Genomic DNA, 18,783 nt, shown 5'->3' with positions numbered 1-18,783 from the left:
CGACGTGTTATTTATGTTTTCCTATTCTTCCAACGTATAACTCGATTCGAAAGATATCGAAATGTTTTATTCAAAACGCTGCCCCGTGAGAAGATGGAGTTTCTGTAATACATCATCGTCTAACGTATAACACTGTAGAACAATATTATATACAGGGTGTCGCGCGACAAGACACTTCGAAGTTCAACTGTGTCGTCCCCACAGGACGAAAAACATTTGAAGTCAAAATGAAACAATTCCAGTGAACTTACGATTATACGGGCTCTTGCATCTTAAGAACTAAAGATAACCTTTTCGTTTGACGCACTTGACGCTGTACTCAAGCGACTATAACTTCGGATGCCATTGTTCGCAAAAATGATATGTTTGATTCGGCAATAGTCACGCAGTTTTTTTTTTTTTTTGCATAAATGCTATGTTCTATTATTTGAGATTATTACGAATGTAAATACATATTTGATATTTTTTTAAAAAAGGAAAAAGAAATGAATAAAATAAGATTTTTGATGAATGATGAAAGCTGTAACTATATTAAGCTTTGCCTTCTCGTTGCTGTAGAAAACAATTTACTCTGAGAAACAAATGTGTGACATTTGCAGCTATAATTCCATTATAAAATAATGATAATCAGGGACATTATTTTTACAATAATTATTATTATAATATTGCTAATAATAACCATATGCTTATAAAGATTGTTTTATAGTACAATTTACTATATTGACCATTTTAGTTATGGCAACCATATCAAATGACATAGACCAATATTATGATTATGAGAACTTTAATATAGCTTAAACAAATTATAATTCATTTCGTTGAATAATTATAAAAATATGGCTGGTTCAAAAATGGCTATAAATTAGAGTTTCTGCAATTGATTTTTCTTTCGATGCAATTGATTACTTACACTATCACCACTCATATTGAATGACTTTATTATACTTTTGCATTTATGCACCTGCAATTGAAAAGGCAGCTTAAGTTTAAGATGCGAAACGTATCTGACAGTTTCAAAATTACTTGAATTGATTATTATTATTAAAAGAATTACTAAGAAATCAAGTATAATTGAGATTGTGATCCATTTATTGTTTGTACGGGGTTCGTGCCCTTCGAGGTTCGCACGGCTGGTCGGACCGACACACCAGCCGATAGGAAGCGATCGTCGCGGTGAACCGGAAGTACATCCGTGTTTGCACGTCCGCCGACCGCACGCCCGCTCGTTGATTACACACTGTTTTGCGCATCGCGCCTCCAATGGAAATCTCGGTAATGCATTATGAAAATTATGCAAATGCCATGAGTACAGAGTAGTTACGCGATTAAAACGATAATTTCTGTAATGGAGCGAGAGAATTGCAATATCTTTAAGTTGGCACGATTTTATCCTTTTCATTCCTTTCTTTTTCCGTGCGTGGACTCCTCGTAGTTTCTATTCTAACTAGTGAATGTTTATGTGCAAATCTATCAGTTTATGTGAAGTATAGAGAGTCGTATCTCAGACGAATGAGATAAATAATAATTGACAATAATGATAATTATAATAAGAATAAATGATTAGAGGGAGATTTCTTTGACTTGTTTTCCCCGCGTCGTTGCAACAGGCTTTCGATATTTCTAGAGATTCATTGCAGTTTCTCTTAGGCGCCGTGATGCGTGTTATAAACAGGTATCGATTATCCTATTTCTCAAACGATCCGGTCCCGATACCGTACACCGATTTCTCCGACACGCTTCCGCGGCCATCATTCACGGATGGAAATTGATCCGTTGTTGCGCCGTTGATCGCGAAGACACTGTTTACTCAGCGCAGTTGACAGGATGTATTCTGTCCTCGTATCCGTTACGAGGCTCGTGCATCACGCATGTGCAGATATGAGCAAATTGGACTTACTTCCGCGCGTATATAACCCGACTATTCAGGAATTCATTACGGTCGATTCTGCGCTTGCATAAGATTTGCCGGATACGGGGACCACCTCTCGGAGCGCCGCGGCGGCCGATGATGTATCAGGTATTTCGAGCCCGTCGAAAACTGCCTGAATCTGCGCTTCGATGCACGGCGAAGCTCAAATGCGGATGGATAAAGGATTGGCGCAGATAAGGGCCTCTTGTGAATCGACTATTGGAGGTCACGTACCTGCGCTTTTCCTTCTTTTTGCAAAATGTAGAAATTTTTCCATTTGCTGCTTAAGTAAAGTACGTCGAGAATACCAATACGTTGCATACATCTAATAATAATGTAACATGTTCAATATACAGGATAACAGATTGCGTATGTATATGTAGAAACACGCCGATTTTCTTCTCGTTAATGAGCGTACGAGCGAAAAATGGAATTTCCCATTGCGCGTTGAAAGAAACAGGCGGGCAATGGTTCTCTCCATTCGTGGATGATTATTCGAATTCCACGTAAATTGCGGATTAAGCCCGGCGTCCCAATTCTCGTCCGACGTTTGGCTGATGTCTGCGAGCTATATTTGCGCGACTGTGTAGAATCGGGCTTAATGAATTCCTGAATGGAAGGAATGCACGGCTTGCAAGCACGGTCATAGCGAGGAAGTACGAGATTCGCGCCTGTACTACATAGGATGTGCTAACAATCACGAGCGTACCCCCTCCCTTTATGGACTCCTTGACGAATGCGTGATCGTGCTTTTCTTGGCGGAAACTCTCGGCTTGGAAACCAGCACGAGTTATAACGACGTAATTTTCAACATTAAACATTCGGATCATTAAAGCCGTAATTAACGTTACATTAGCCTAAGAGATTGAACTTCAAGTTAACCGAAGGGAAAAATTGTTATTTTTGAACTTTTAAGTAATTATCATTTTAATTTGTAATGCACACATTGTATAAAATAACTAACTGTTTTCTACATGCGTGACTTTTTTAAATATATATAACGTGGGAAATGAAAATAAATGGATATTATTCATATTTCCCAAGCATATATCATAATATTATATATTATATATATTATTAAATCTATATTATATATTATTATTAAAATTATATATTAAAGCATTAAAATACTTTATTTTTTATATTAACATATCTCTTATAAATGGAAAGCAGTTTTTTTTCTTTTTTTTTTCTGGAACTACGTGTATGCCAAATTATTATAAACTGCGCGCTGAACACGGCCGATCTTGAAATGCAATCTGCATAATAAACTGAAATAAATTTTTCTATTAGATATTTTTATATTAGATATCCTAATATATTTATTAAAATAAGAATATTGTGCTATTATTAATATTGTTAGTCCGCAATAACGTTCAATTCTAAATAAAGATTGTGTTTACGCAACCACAAATGTCAAACATATTGATTTCTACTGAATTTCAATTGTCAAAGCAGCTTTAACGTCATTAATATACGATGAGATTTTGCTTTATCGATTTATGAACCTAGCTCTTTGCTTACTAGCTCTCCACCCCTTCCACTCCCTCGTAGATTCGTTTTTCTCTTTCTTTTCCTTTTTTAGTAACTTTCTCAACTATGGAAAGGCCAACCCTTGTGTTACGACGTGAGTGTGCAGAAAGTTCCAGGATAAGTACTTAGCATAAGAATCGTCTTCCGGAAACTCGTTTGGTCTAAAGCTTTTTCCCTCAAAAATAATCACAAGACATACACTCTCCTTTCTTACTACCGTCATCCTACATTTCCAGAATCCACGGTTTTCACAAAAGCCAATAACTCGTTTTTAACAGACGTGTATTACATTTTTTTTCTTTTTCCGTTGAAATTTTGTTCCACGCTTTTATGTCTGCTGCAGGGAATGTTTCGCACATTTAGTACGTTCATTATTGAAATATTAAAATAAAAATTGAATCGCAAAGGTATCGAAACAGAATATTACATTTTCAAACACCAGACCGATTTTTTTCAAACTTTTGCCTGTGCATTATAACTTATAAATTTCATATTAATTATATATATTTTTATAAACTTCCCAAAACAATATATTAATTATAATTGCAAATTATTACATAATTATTTTGTCTATAGAAAATTTATGCCATCAATATGTGTTATAGCGATTAGTATAAATTCTTGTGTACATCCAAGCTCATAGGCCTAATGAAAATACTTTAGCGATTTATTAAATGATGAGGAACAATTTACGATAAAACGCGACATTACATGTGCAACATTTATTTTTTTATTATGTTTGTCGGCGCGCTGCGTCAGGATTTCTTCGCGGCGTTCGTCCGCATCGACGAAACCATTAAAACTGTTGGAGCGTTGTGCGGAATTTATAAAAGTGAAAAGGCTGTTTCAGCGAAGCTGTTAAAGCTGACTTAACGTACCGCCTTCTCTCGTATAACCCCGTAGAAACCGTTGCGCATAAAACTGCCATATACACGCTGGCCGGTCATGTCGTTTGGTTTGACGGTGATTCAACGACACCCTGTATAGGGGATATAGAACGGCGGTAAATCGTCCGCGACCCCATAACCCCGCGAAGATGAGCTTGGCGACACGAAAAAGATTCTCTGACCCTCCGACTTCACTCGCAAAGTCGATATCGGTGATCGTCGTAAGGAGAGAATACGTCTTCATGGCATGTAAATTTGTATCACGCACTTATATCCCTATACTTAAAGACGTCAGTTTTAGAGGAGAAATAAAATAAACATTTAAAGCTTATATAATTTTATCATTCTATTATGTCTTTTCACTATGCTGAAAGGATATCTTTCTTTTTGTACGTCTTCTTAATTATACTTTAGCTAATTTATAAAATATTAAAATATATGGTTTTTTAAATAATTTATTGATTTATGCGATTTAATTAATAAATTATGATTTGATATAAATTTATCTTATCGTTAGTTTTATGAGTAATATGAAATAAAAATGATCTTATAAATTCTCTGTATATAAATAAGTTAAATAAGTCAAATGGTATTCTCCAAATTGTGCTTGTAATAACATAATTTAGAAAGTTATTAATTTAAAAGTTTATTTGGAATATGATAGTTTTTTCTTTTTCTTCTTAATTTTGTTTTTCTAATTTTTCTTTGTCTTTTATCTTTATTTCTTTGTATTAAACAATTGCATGTATGTTTATTAATACTAATATTATATATAATTGTACATACATATAGATTAATTATAATATAGATTAGTTACACAGTTGTAATAGTAAAAAATAAAAAAGAAAAAAATTTAATATGAATGTCTCTGAATTTAAAGATTGTCAGATTGTCATTAGAGGTTCTATGTTCTATTATATTTTTAAAAGATGTTTGATCATATCGATTAATTTTTTGTCTAACACTATTTTCAGAATCGGGTGGCTACGCACATTTACTGTGGTGATAATTTAATTGCAAAAATACGTGTGTATGTAATCGAAGTTGAGATAATGAGAAATTCGTTTCATAATTAATCGGTCAGTTATCTGATAATGTATTGGATTAGTATGTTGCGTAAATAATTGGAAATTTATTTACATAATTGCATAATTGCAAATAGTAGGAATAATAGTCACAAACATGTAGTTGTAGTGTATATGATTATCGTGTCATTATTGTAAGTAGATTAAAAAGATTTCCATTAGTAGTGATACTGTAAATCGTTCTCGATATGTATATAATTTTAATAGAAATACAACAGAAACAGAAACAATGTAGCTTTCTCCCGTGCATGTGTTAATATATTTGAATAAATGCATAATAACTTCCTTAGATATTTTATAACTTCAGTTTTCAATTTAGTACTACAGGTTAACATATGAATAACGTACCGAGAGATTCAAAATTGTGCAAATCTACAGTATAAATATTTGTAATGCAATCAAGTAATTTTTTTTTTATAATTGACAATATAAAATTAGTTCTGAATTAGAGTTAATCATAAAACATCAGTGATTGTGAAAGCTATTGTAAGAGAATAGAATTTTTTTATTATTTTCATAGACAATATTGTCTTCTAGAGAGCAAATTTATCCAATATTTTATTTCTTATTGCGTTTGCTCTCGCTTTAAAACTTTTTGTTGAAATGTCTCGAAGCTTTTAAATATTTTTAAGAGTCGATACGTGTGTACTTTAACTGTTTAGTTTTTGATATAGTTACACACATATTGTTTTTAGAGATTTTTATAAACTTGGCGTATGTGTTTCTTACATCTATGTTTTGTAAAAAAAACTATTTTTCAATTTTCTCGTAAAAGCACATTTCGTTCTTTTTATATAAGAAACGGTCGTTATTGTATATATTGTGCAATGAGTGGAAGTTTCTCAGCGAGCTCGACATTAGAAGCGGTAGCATCAAGACTTTTTCCTCCGATGATTAAGAGAACCTGTCGTTAAAGTCGATAAAAATTCCGATTGATTGAGGGCGCGTTGAGGTCTCTTTCTTCTTCGTCTTCACATCTAATTTCCTTGCCATCGTCTGACGCCATCCGTCATTAAATTCTCTCCCGACTGACGCGGCGCCGCGATGCATAAGGTACGTTCAGACTGAATATCTGCCAAAATGTTTAATCGATCATATTCAATTAAATTATAACAGAATTGAAAATATCAACCGCGGGTTTCGATGCCGCGACGCCGCCCTTTGCGCCACTCAAGAACGATATTTTTCTACGTCCCAATTTTCGTTCGGAAAACATTAACTTTAGATTAATAATGCAAAAAATCATTATCCCTTCGTAATTATATTAAAGTAACTTTAGCTGTAAAATGTCAATTGTATTTAAAATTTTACAATTGTAAAATTATACAGTAATAATAAGGTAAATGGGGCTAAATAGGACCACTTAATTTATTGTATTTTATTTTTTAATTCTATTTGTATGTATTTGTTATACGTGTCGATATTTTCATAAATAGCATTATAGAAAAGAAATAATTTATGTTGGGCTTTATTCAAATATTAAACGATATCTTAATTTTCCGTGGCGTTAAATTGCGAATGTGAACGAAGACTGGGATAATTAATAGAAAACCCGTCGTCCCCGAGTACCATGCGTAAAGGTCGACTCGCGTTACGCGGCAATATTAATGTCCTGGTAGATACCGCGCTATTTTGCGGTTGACGTGAACTCCACGTTGTAACGTCGTAATAACGCGAATTAACTTTATACACGCAGTGTAATGCGAATTACACCCGCGCGGTATCGCGGGTGCGTGCGGGCGCGCTCGCACGTGAGTTTGATTTACTTTTGTCTAGCTGGAGAATAATTAAATTAGAATTTCTAGTGACGGGTCCCGCCCCCTTCCCTCCCCCCTCCCCCTCCTCCCTTTCCCTCTCGGCCTGGACGCGCACGAAATACGTCGCGCCCACCGCTCCGCTAATCTCACTTAATTAGATGCGCGGCAGGCGGCGGGGATTGCCTCCGGGCAACTCTGACTTGCGTGAAACTTCGCCGGCGCTTCGTCGGGCTGACTCGATTATTCGTTTGTCGTTGCGAGAGACGACCGCTGCGAGTAAACTTTATTTTCGCGTCGCGCCGCGCCTCGCCGAGGTACCCGGCGAAGTACGCCAGATGCAATCTGGCGACCGAGGTGACGGGGATCAAATAAAAAAGCGGATCCTTGTACGCGAGTATCGCTGGGGAGAACAGCTCCTCTCGGAAATCTATTTCGTACGTTTTGACTTAATTAATTCACCGACAATGTGACTTTTGGCTGCTTTTGTTCCTGTTGGCCGCTTGGCACTACTATTACAGCGACGTTCACGTTATTACTACGTACAATGAATACATATTTGTACGTTTGGACGTTTTGGGATAATTTTACATGGAGATCTTGAGAAGGTTCTTTGTTTAGATAATTTTGGAAGACGCTTTATATGATTCTTTGTTTATCTTGAATTTTCCAAATTCGATAACTGTCTCAAATATTGTCAATCTTTTAATTACTTTAGTAATGTGCTACATATTAAAAATGTTTTAATATTAAACTAAGAGTATCATATAAATATATAAGTAAATGCGTGGTAATAATAAGACAGTATTATTACGTGCGGTAGTCACACATAATATATGTTTATTTCTTTTATTATATTTAATAAAGTAATCAATCAGTTTAAAGCTTGTTACTTTTATTTTGTATATATTAAAGTTTTACCCGAACAGTGATGAAAAAGAATTGTTTGTTATACAAATAACTAAGCACACCAAGTGCTATCATGTGCTTAAAGCGGCGGTAATTGGCTCAGTTATCGTAAAGTGCTTTTTTACACAAATTGAACCGGTAATGATGGATCAAACGAAATTATTTTTAATTTTTAATTTTTAAGCCACTACATTGCTTTCACAACGGCAATAGACAACGTGCTTATTTGTATAACATTCTTTTTCATCACTATTCGGATAAAAACTTTAATATACCCAAAATAAAAGTAACAAGCTTTAAACTGATTGATTACTTTATTAAATCACCTACAATTCGATCCTACAATTCGATCGTTCGAGCGTAATGAAAATTATAACGATCGTTCTACATCGAATACTCGCAACAGTCAGTAGGCCCGGCGCGCGGCGGCAGCGACGGACGTTCCATTTCATTAGTAGTTCGTTAATTATTAATGAATTATAATGCTCTACCGGCAGCGTGTAAGCACGTGCGCGCGTATCCGGCAATACGCGACACCATGGCGCGGCGCTCGTTAATCGCGTCACATTGCACGTCCACCGGCAGAGTAACAAAAGCTACGCTATGCTTACCGCGACTACGAATTTGCAATGCAAACGTAAAAATTGCAAACGACGTGTCGTTTCGAGGCATCACGGCCGCTTGTTTACGCTTATCGCCGGACAGTACGCAACAGTAAATGACCAATGTTTTTTTCCCCTCTACCTCTATGATCAAATAGGTCAATGTAAATATATACATCGAGAGAAAAAAATTGTTGCAGTAACCATAATATTATCACTATAATTTATAGGCATTTTTGGATCCAACCATATTTTTATATATTTATTATAAAAAAATAAAATATATGAAATAAAATTATAAATATATAAAAATACAGTTGAATTATATTAAAGTTTTCGTAATCATAATATTGTCTATACAACGTATGATACTCTGTAAGCATCCACTATAAGCATATTATTATCAATGTTATCGTAATAATTACTACAAAAGTGTTCCTGATTATAATTATTTTGCTATGCAATTATAGTTGCAAATATCGCACATCTTTTTGGTGTATATTTTTTAAATGACGCTTATCCTTTATAATTACTAAACTTGCTTTTTTCAAATTCTTAATTTAATTCTTAACTCTCCGTCTGCAATCTAAGTTTTTTTCGTTTAAACTAAGTTTTTTTATTGCTTCAGACTTTCAAAAATTCAGGGTAACTTTTTAACTCTATCACATTATTAAATAGTATTTTTTTTAACTTAAATGTTCGAATCTTTATTTAATAATAAAAATTGAAATTTGAGAGAGAAATTTTACGTGCCAAAAAGGATCTAGGGTACAAATAAAGAATTACAGTTATTTAAATGATAAAATTAACGAAGATATGATTTGAAAAACAAAGCTCTAGTTTTAAAAAGAATTTTGTAATATTTTTTTAAAAGCTGATTTTTTATAAAGTCAAACGTTCTGAAACGTATCATATTTTAAGTATTTGATAGAAGCCTACGTCGCGTAATGCGATTATACTTGAAAGAATGCGTAATGCGCTTGAAAAATGCGCGGGTCTTTTTTTAACTTTAATCGCGAGTCGAACTGAACGGTAAATCCGATCGTGGTTTTAACGGCGAGCGCGCCCGTTGAAATGACAAGTGAGATTTGCACATGTTGTTCTCAGCCGATAGTAACGTCCGGGTTGACAATAGTTGCAACCGATTCTGACACGCTGAACGAATAATTCTCTAGGTTTTGTTAAAACGACGTTTGCACCGTCTAAATCGCATTTGCATATAATATCATGCTAACGCACACTTTAAAGCACTTTATAAGATACTATTTGTAAAATAAGCGAATTGATTTTACTGTTAAAATTGATACGGCTGTGTTGTTATAAAAATCATTTTAGCATTGCAGCGATAAATTTCTGCATATTGTTTAAAAAATGTTTGTAAAAATGTAAAACGCAAACACTTCATAAACATTTTGTTAGATATTATATAATAAAACAAACGGACATTATTTATACATTAAATAGATTTATATCGCCATTAAAATTTATATGGAAAATTTATATCTTGTTACAAAAATTATTTTACGGGCAGATTATAATCAGTTGCATGAGCATATACGGCTTCGAAAATTTGTAGCGTTGCGTCTGCTCAATTATTAATGACAATTGAAAAGTCGGGATATAATCGTAATGTACGCCCCGGGAGAGATCGTCTGACTCTATCGCGATCGTATCTACTCAACTGGCCGCGAATGAAATCCCGCTGGGCGGGGAAACGCATCGAAATTAACAGCGAGGAGGACTCCTGGCTGCTCCTAGCCTGCAGACGTATTGGATTTCAATTATCTTACGCGCGATAGGCGTGCTCGGAGAGTAGGTAGGTACGTATGGGAGAATGTTCTGAATAATGTATGTTGCGGGATCGACAGAAAGAGCGACGGACCGAAGACGGACGCGCGAGCGACGGCGGACGATGAATGGAGAGAGAGAGAGATCGTTTCCCTACCCTCGGTTTTATTACGGCCATTTTTTTCACGTTTCTCGCTCTATATCAATATTACCATAACTTTACATTCGTAATTGGTTGGCATTGAGCCAGCCAGTGACGTAACAGTGCTCCCTTTTCCTCTTTCTTTCTCCCTTTTCCTTTTTCTTTTTCAGCCTTTCAGTCTTTCTTTGGCCTTTATGCTTTGCCCAGTTTATTCTCTTTGTCTTTTTCTTTTCTTTCACCGAATCCCACTTTCTCTTTGGTCTCTCTTCCTTTCTCTTTTTTTCTTCGTTCACTCTTCCTATTGCTCCCCCTCTGCTTCCTTTACAGGTACCGATTCAGCGACCCTGCACGCTGTTCGCTCATTTTTGGTCTTTGTTCGTGGCCCACTCTATTGTTCCCCGAACAATCGTCGCGTCCGGCTTAGGTGTCCAATGACGATCGGCGACCGCTAAGATACGTGAGACGGATGCTTAAGTGCCGCCCGGCACGTTCGTTGGCCCCGCTCGAGCGTACGTGAATCGCGTGGGGCAGAAGGGAGCAGCATCCCATGAACAGAGATGATCCTTAAAAGGTCCTCACGTCTGCGAGAAGAATAACGATCTCTTTCTTGTGCTAGGCGAGACAGGAAGTGCTCCGACGAAGCACCCACTCGAGTGTGCGATACGTACTTCGTAAACACTCCCGGCGCGAATGTCCTCATCGATAGAGAGAAGTTAATAACTGCGAGCGTAGACACGAGAACGGATCCGATCATTATTTGACTTTTAATTAAGTCGATGTAGATGGTTTTAGAAACGATATGTCCGAATTTTAAGCCTTGTAGAAAAGAGAGTTCTATGAGAAAACAGTAGAAAAAAAGATAGAAATATGGAGCAGTACTTTAGCACAGTGTGTGTGTGTGTGTGTTAAAATAACAATTTAATTCATAGCAGTTTAACAAAACTGTTCCTAATAAACTGCTTCCCTAATAATTCTGCTAAAATTGCCGCTAAATCATGGTACAGTAATAATGCGGAAGCGATACCTTGGGATTCCATATCACCGGCGGATTCCATAATATCTTCTTCTCCAATGGAAAATATGGTAGTCGGAAATTCCCATTTCCGATCGCGCGCGCAAATGGCTTTACGATAGGTCTCCCTGGACCGTCTTAGGACATAAGTACCACCGGCGTGGGAAGACTCGCCGCGTAACCTTACGAATTTCCGTACCTTAATTATACGTAATATAGAGTGGCCGTAAATACGTTGTGCACAAGTTGATTCAGATTTAAACGTAATATATGAGACATTTTAATTCGAATTCGATTTTCTCTTAGAACGTCGGGGTACCGTGATAATCTTTCTTAACCTTCGGCGATCTCAAAGGACTCGGTTGGCAAATTTGTAAATATGTGCAAACAAATGCTACGATTCTCTTGTTTAGTTTTAATTTCATTCTGTTTTAACGAGTATTCCAGAATTGATTAGAAATGTTACCGGTGTTTACATCCATAACTGGAAATGTGAAAGCTTGCGACAAATAGTAATCTCTCTTGGGATTAGATTACAGAGTTACCGCCAGAGAAAGTTTACCTCAAATTATCCTCAAGTAATCCGCAGATGTGGAAAGCAGTTGGTTGAGTATGAGATACTCCATATACAGTGCTGGACGAAAGTATTGCATAACGCGTGAAATTACTACTACCATATTTTTAAGGAAATGCCAGGAAATTGTTTATTTCTATTAAAATTTTTTATTTTATACTTTATATTTCTATTTCATAATATATAACTTTATAATTTATTTAATATTAATACAATGTAATTCTACATTTAAAAATATTGGTTCTATTGTTTCGTATACTTTTATAATATTTCTCGATTAAAGACTATCTTAATGAGACACCTTATTAAATTTCTCTTTGTCTAATGAAAAACGATCGTTTTACTCACACAAATACACAAATATTCTATTAAATGTGCCAATACTTTTGTCCAGTACAAATATTACATGTTCAATATACATCACGCATAAATAAACGCACATTTTGCTTGTTATTATGAATTTATTACGCGGTTATCATATCACGTGATTATTGTACTATAATTCAATATTTATATGTTATCTAATATTGTGTAAATAAAACAGAAAGAGCGAGAAGGGAAGCGAGAGAAAAGGAGGGAGGGAAAGAGAGGAGCGGAGAGAGAAGAGAAATATAGCATGCACATGTAACTCATAAATCCAATGTTGCAAAAATACACACGGTAATCGCTGCTTATCGAAGGTAATGTGTTAATATCGCGCAAATATTGCGAGTATAATACGCAAATATTTGTCTAACCGGAAATTCGCGCAGTTGCCGCGGGCAAAAGAACGCCGATCGTTACATGTGGAATGTAAAAGGCTGCACAAAATTATCAAAGACGACGTAATTAGTCACTGCTTACATATTCCCTACTGCTTATACTTTTGCGAGGGAGGGAGAGAGAAGGAGAGGAAGAGGGAGAGAGAAAGGGAGAGTCTGACATGAACCTGCCGTAGGCTGACTTAAATGGATCGTTGCGCTGTATATCGGGCGCAAGCAAACACGGAATTCAAATATAGATTCTGCAAATGGCAACTTTTGCTCGATGGCAGAAGTTAATTTATCCACCTTTCACTCAAAATCAAAGAGAAAAAAAAGAGAAGAGAAAACAGAAATCTAAAAAGAAATTTTTTTTAAATTGTTTTTTTATATATACAAAAACTTGCCGATAATCTAAATGATCTTAGAAAATGTCACAGTTTTTAGATTTCTTTCATTTAAATATTCTTATTATCTTTATTGCGTTCTATAAAGAATACTTTTTGCACCTCTTTAAGTAGTAAAATAAAAAATAGATTTTATAAGTTTAATACATGTATACGTTATTGATGAAAATTAGATGTGTCATACACTATTTTTTTATGATATATTTATAATTAGCATTATGTATAAGTTATCTAGTTGTTCATCTACTAAGCCTTTATAAAATTCTTTCTATTTTGAAAATAACTTGGTCATACCTGCAAAAATAGATAAATCCCTAGCACGTCGGCAGATGTGGCATGAGATAAAACAGCAAGTATTATTAAATTGCGTCGTAAAATATTAGTCGTAAAATTAACGTCATGGAAGACATCGATATTTTTAGTATATGCAACGTGAAGATATAAACTGATTCACGACGATCTAAATGCGTGCTAATCGCTCGAAATCTACGAAGCTGAAAGCGGCAGATCGTTTTGCTCGTTTCGCGCGCAACGGAATACACCCAATAAAGTCGTTTCGGACCCAATCCATCTTAGTCCGTTTGCAATTTTCTCGCGTGCCTACGCCCTCATACGCCACATCCGGGAGAGTAAACCGCGTGAAAGCCGACGAGGGAGGATTATACGGTTCCGCGCAGTCGAATCTATCCCTTTCCTCCTCGCCCTCTTCAATCTCTCCGCCGTTTTCCACGCGGTTCCCGTCATTTCGGCGCGGGGAAGCGGCCCGCACTCGCGACGAGGACCTCGCGTGTTCAATGACACCGAACAGAACAATTTGTCAATGCCGCACGCAACGTTTGTCGCCGTCGTTTACACGGTCTTACACACACGCACGCGTTTTGTACACGGGTGCGTATTATCTGCGTTCACGCGAGACACGTTATCATGACATTCAAGGGTGTTCCGCGTGCGTAACTGAAAATAATGAAAACTTACGACAACGGCAACGTCGATCAGGGGACAACTCACTCGTGTGAAGTGCTTAACACGTTGCGCGCTGTAACGTATAGTTACATATTATTCTACACGTATTGTAATTTGGAAATTGATGGTAGATCTAAATATCAAAAAGCTCGAGGGTAAATTCAGATAAAGAGAAAATATAATGAGTTATTACACGGAATATAAAATATTATTTTCCCGTGAGTGAAGAAAGAAAATGAAACGTTTCAAATATGCTATTTTTGAAATAAACTCTTTACATTATTTATTAATAATTACGGAAAGGATTGAAAATTCTGCGATGTGTATTATGTTTCATTCTAATAAAAGTAATGATATAATATTTCCAAGGTTAATTAATTTATAATTAACACGCCAGCTTACAATGATATAATGTAATATTAATATTAATTATGTATTTATTATATGTAAAAGTAACAATTAATGTTCAGGATATTATGTGACTCATTAATTTTATAATCGAATTAATTTATAATCAATAAGTTTCATAAACATTATTTTGGAAACGTGCTTAATAATGTGTTTTATTCGAGAAAAATTAATTAGTATTCAAAAAAGGAAACATAGAACTTTTTATAGCATACGCAACCTTAAGTCCGCCATGCGACTATCATTCAGAGCTATTCATTTTTGTCTCTTACTGACCGCTTATCCGTTTCTTTATATCATAGAATATATTTTACAATTAGAATAGCGAGTGAAAATACAAACATATTGATATTAAAATAAAATCCTTAGTGTAGTGGGCTGTGGAGGGCCAACGCTGTAATTGGTGCGTATTAAAAATATATTTTTCTGATTAAACAATTCTTTTGGTGTACATAGGTCGCAAACGTTTCGGCTTACTTTAAGCCATCTTCAATGCAATATGTTGTCAGTTTAAAATTACTTGTGATCCGAGTTCGAGTTCTTGATGTTAACAGAACTCGAATTCAGGTCACAAGTAATTATAAACTGACAACGTATTGCATTGAAGATGGCTTAAAGTAAGCCGAAACGTTTGCGACCTATGTACAACAAAAGAATTGTTTAATCAGAAAAATATATTTTTAATACGAACCAATTACAGCGTTGACTCTCCACAGTCCATTACATTAAGGATTTTATTTTAAAATTATGGGGTTTCAACTTAATTCTATTTTTATTACTTTAAATATTGATATTATTTATTTTCAAAATTAATTAATTTATAATTAACATGCTAGCTTACAGAGTGATATAATGTAATATTAATATTAATTACGTTATAATTATTACATGAAAAAATAACAATTAACGTCCAAGATGATATTATGTGACATATTAATTTTATAACTAAATTAATGTATAGAGAAATACGGAACTTTTTATAGTACCTTATGTAGTTGCAAGTTTGCCATTTACCGTCATCCAGAGCTATTTATTTTTCTCTCCACCTTGCTGCCCTTTGGTCTGCACCTTTGCATCATCTTTTGTCACTGTCCAGAAAATGTCAAAGAGTAACGAGTAGAAAGATGCAAGAGTACAAACGGCTTCTTCGATGAGCGGTCCGGCGACGGTCAGTCTGGCGTTGGCGTTTATAAAGACGACAGCTGTCCGCGCGTTATATTAGAAGGGACACGAGTAAAACTAGAAAGGGGCAGAAAACATAACAGACGCATCAAAGCGAAGGATATGAAGAGTTGTCCACTAATATTATTTTATCATTTCAATGATGCACTTCGATCCTGAATTAGACTTGATATTTCAGCGAAAAGTTGAAATATTAAATTTGAACGATGCGATTATTTTATCCCGAAATCAGAATAATCTTGGAAAACTTCAAAACATCATTTTATTATTATATATTTTTATGTAAATTAATTGCATAAATTAATAATTCAAATAATATTTGTTAATATTAATATTGATTTTGTGATTTTTTTTGTAGATTTAACTGTTTATTTTAGCAACATTTTATTTTTCGACAATATTTGAATCAATTCACAAATTGAAATCTAAAACTATCCGTTGGTTTCACAGGCACTTACAAAGTTTGATTTATTTTCAGATTGATCAATCAACAAGCTAGCAGAGGCGCGGTAAATTGGCGCAGCCGCTGAATCAGAGCTATTGGTAAATTAGGTAAGCTAACTTTAATCCGCTTTGCAGTTCTGCACACATTTGACATTCATCGACAGAGTAACATTGGATTAAAAGGCTATTATGCTAAATAACTGATAATCGATACTGATTTATCAAAAAAAGGTCTTAAATATTTTAAGACACATTAAAATTAGCAGTCATTAAAATTTGTTTTTCTAAAATAAAAATATATGAAATTTGATTTAAAAAGCACGCATTTTTATTCAAAAATTAGATAATCGAAACCTCAGTAAAAATCTCATTGTGTCAACATTTTTGTCGCATTTGGAAGTTTATTTGCTGAGAAAATTTAGTTACTCTTTTCGAATCTTAAAAGTTTACAGCGATTAAAACATTTTCTTTAGGTTTATTCGATGCCGCAGAATTTGTTTACGGATAACATAAGCTATCACGCCTGAGGCTGACGGTACGGGCAGTCGGTTCGTTGGTTTGCGCCGAAATTCAAATATCTTCCACCGTTGCACTTGGCAAACGTTCTACGTAGTCTGTTCGTAGCCCGGGGCTCATTCGCCAATCACGGTGCGCGCTACTTCTTTTTTCCCTCCTTTCCTTCGTCCGCCCTCATACGTGCGTTCACCATTCTTCTTGCCGCAAGGAAACATCATCGCGTCTTTAATCGTCTAATGTTACAGTTTTCGTTTTTCTTCCCGAGTTTCATTACTCTTCGTAATCTTGTAAAAACCAAACGTTGTATTCAAACAGAATCAGCGAATCATTAGAAGATATATAAAGAGGTAACGGTTTTCATTAGGCAGGGATTTTAAATTTGCATGTGTTGGAAGTATTGGTTACATAACTCAAGAAAACATTGATTCTGATTTTCTTAACAAATCAACTTTGTTATTCGGAATGTTGTTGCATTTTAATTATTATTGGATGGTTCTAAGAACTTTCACTAATCTCTCTGATTTGTGCAACTTCACTAATTTGCAAAATTAACTAAATAAAAAATGAAGATTAAAATAACACTTATACATTTTCTATAATATGTGCGAAATCTAGAATAGAAAAACTCTATATAAATGTAAGCAATATAATTTATTTATGAATAATTAAATTAAATTAAATAATTTTTTCTATATTACGCTTTTTTTATTTAAAATTGTAATTGTGATATAAAATTGTAAACCATTTTACAAATCTCTTTCATATTAAAATGTTCAAAAATTTATTTTATAAAACTGCTTGCAGTATTATAGTGTGTCTTCTACAATACATCTTTTTTCTGTCAGTAGTAATATCAATGGTTTGTCAGACAGAATATCTTTGTAGTAAAAGTTGTACTAATAGTCGGAAAGAAGAACTCAAACAACAGTTTCATAAAAATATCGTAATTATTTTGCATTTTGCCTTAATATATTTATAGATTAATGCAATATAAAATATATATAATGCAATTATTTTACTACTTGTTATATCGTTTTATCATACTGCTTTATATTAAGATATAAAGAAAATTTCAAGAAATCCGTAAAGTAATTTAAACCCAATAGCAATGCAAAATATAATATAGCAAATATTATCCGTGAAAAATGTTATCTATGTTAAATCTACAAAAAAAATAAAATTTATATATACAAAATCATTTTTTAATAAATTTGATTTATTTTTATCCTAAAAATGGGTTATTTGATCGTGTTCATTTCTAGGTATCTAAATCGGATTGCTACATATTGTTCTATTTTTAGTTAGGAATATATCGGTAAAAATTGAAATCGATGGTATCAGTCGAAAATGAATATCGAGTAATTTTTGAGCTTCAGGAATCTGTAATAACGTAACAGTGCACAGATGACGATTGTAACAATTTAATTTTAATATTTTTTACAACAGAATTTTATTCCACGCTGCATGTTTAAAATTATTAAAATTAATCGCGGTATCAAGTTGTATTTATAATTTATTTATAATGAAATACATAAAATTTATGAATAATTTAAAGCTATCGAGATCAAAACAAAAAGATTAATACTGAAATATAATATACTAAATGTGTCAACTCTAGCGACATTATTTTTTATTCTTTTAGAAATGTAAGATTATTACAAACAACTTATAAATTGAATTTTATGCACTTACTTGAACGAATTTATCTATTATTTATAATTTATATAACTATAAAATAAACTAGAAATAATATAAATATTTTCAGCCACATTAATTGCATATAAATTGTTAAGTTTATAATTTAAATTTTATATATTGGAAAATTAAATTAAGAGATTTAAGATAAATAAAAAAAAAAACATTACATTTATTTAAATAATTGTTATTATCTTTGATTTATTTATAGAAATTAATCTTTATAAATTATT

General features: G+C 34.0%; 1 protein-coding gene across 1 annotated transcript in view; it reads left to right on the top strand.

The window, feature by feature from the left end:
* The window catches only part of LOC105838316 (polyprenol reductase), a 102,171-nt gene extending 85,706 nt beyond the window's left edge, over positions 1 to 16,465 (top strand). The window contains exon 9 of the mRNA XM_012683795.3: positions 16,374 to 16,465. Coding sequence (XP_012539249.1) covers positions 16,374 to 16,394 — 21 coding nt within the window. The 3' untranslated portion in view covers positions 16,395 to 16,465. The remainder of the gene's footprint in view (positions 1 to 16,373) is intronic.
* Positions 16,466 to 18,783: the final 2,318 nt, after the last annotated feature.

This window comes from Monomorium pharaonis, chromosome 7 (genome assembly GCF_013373865.1).
Source record: "Monomorium pharaonis isolate MP-MQ-018 chromosome 7, ASM1337386v2, whole genome shotgun sequence".
NCBI lineage: Eukaryota > Metazoa > Arthropoda > Insecta > Hymenoptera > Formicidae > Monomorium > Monomorium pharaonis.
This window is presented reverse-complemented; position numbering and strand designations above follow the sequence as displayed.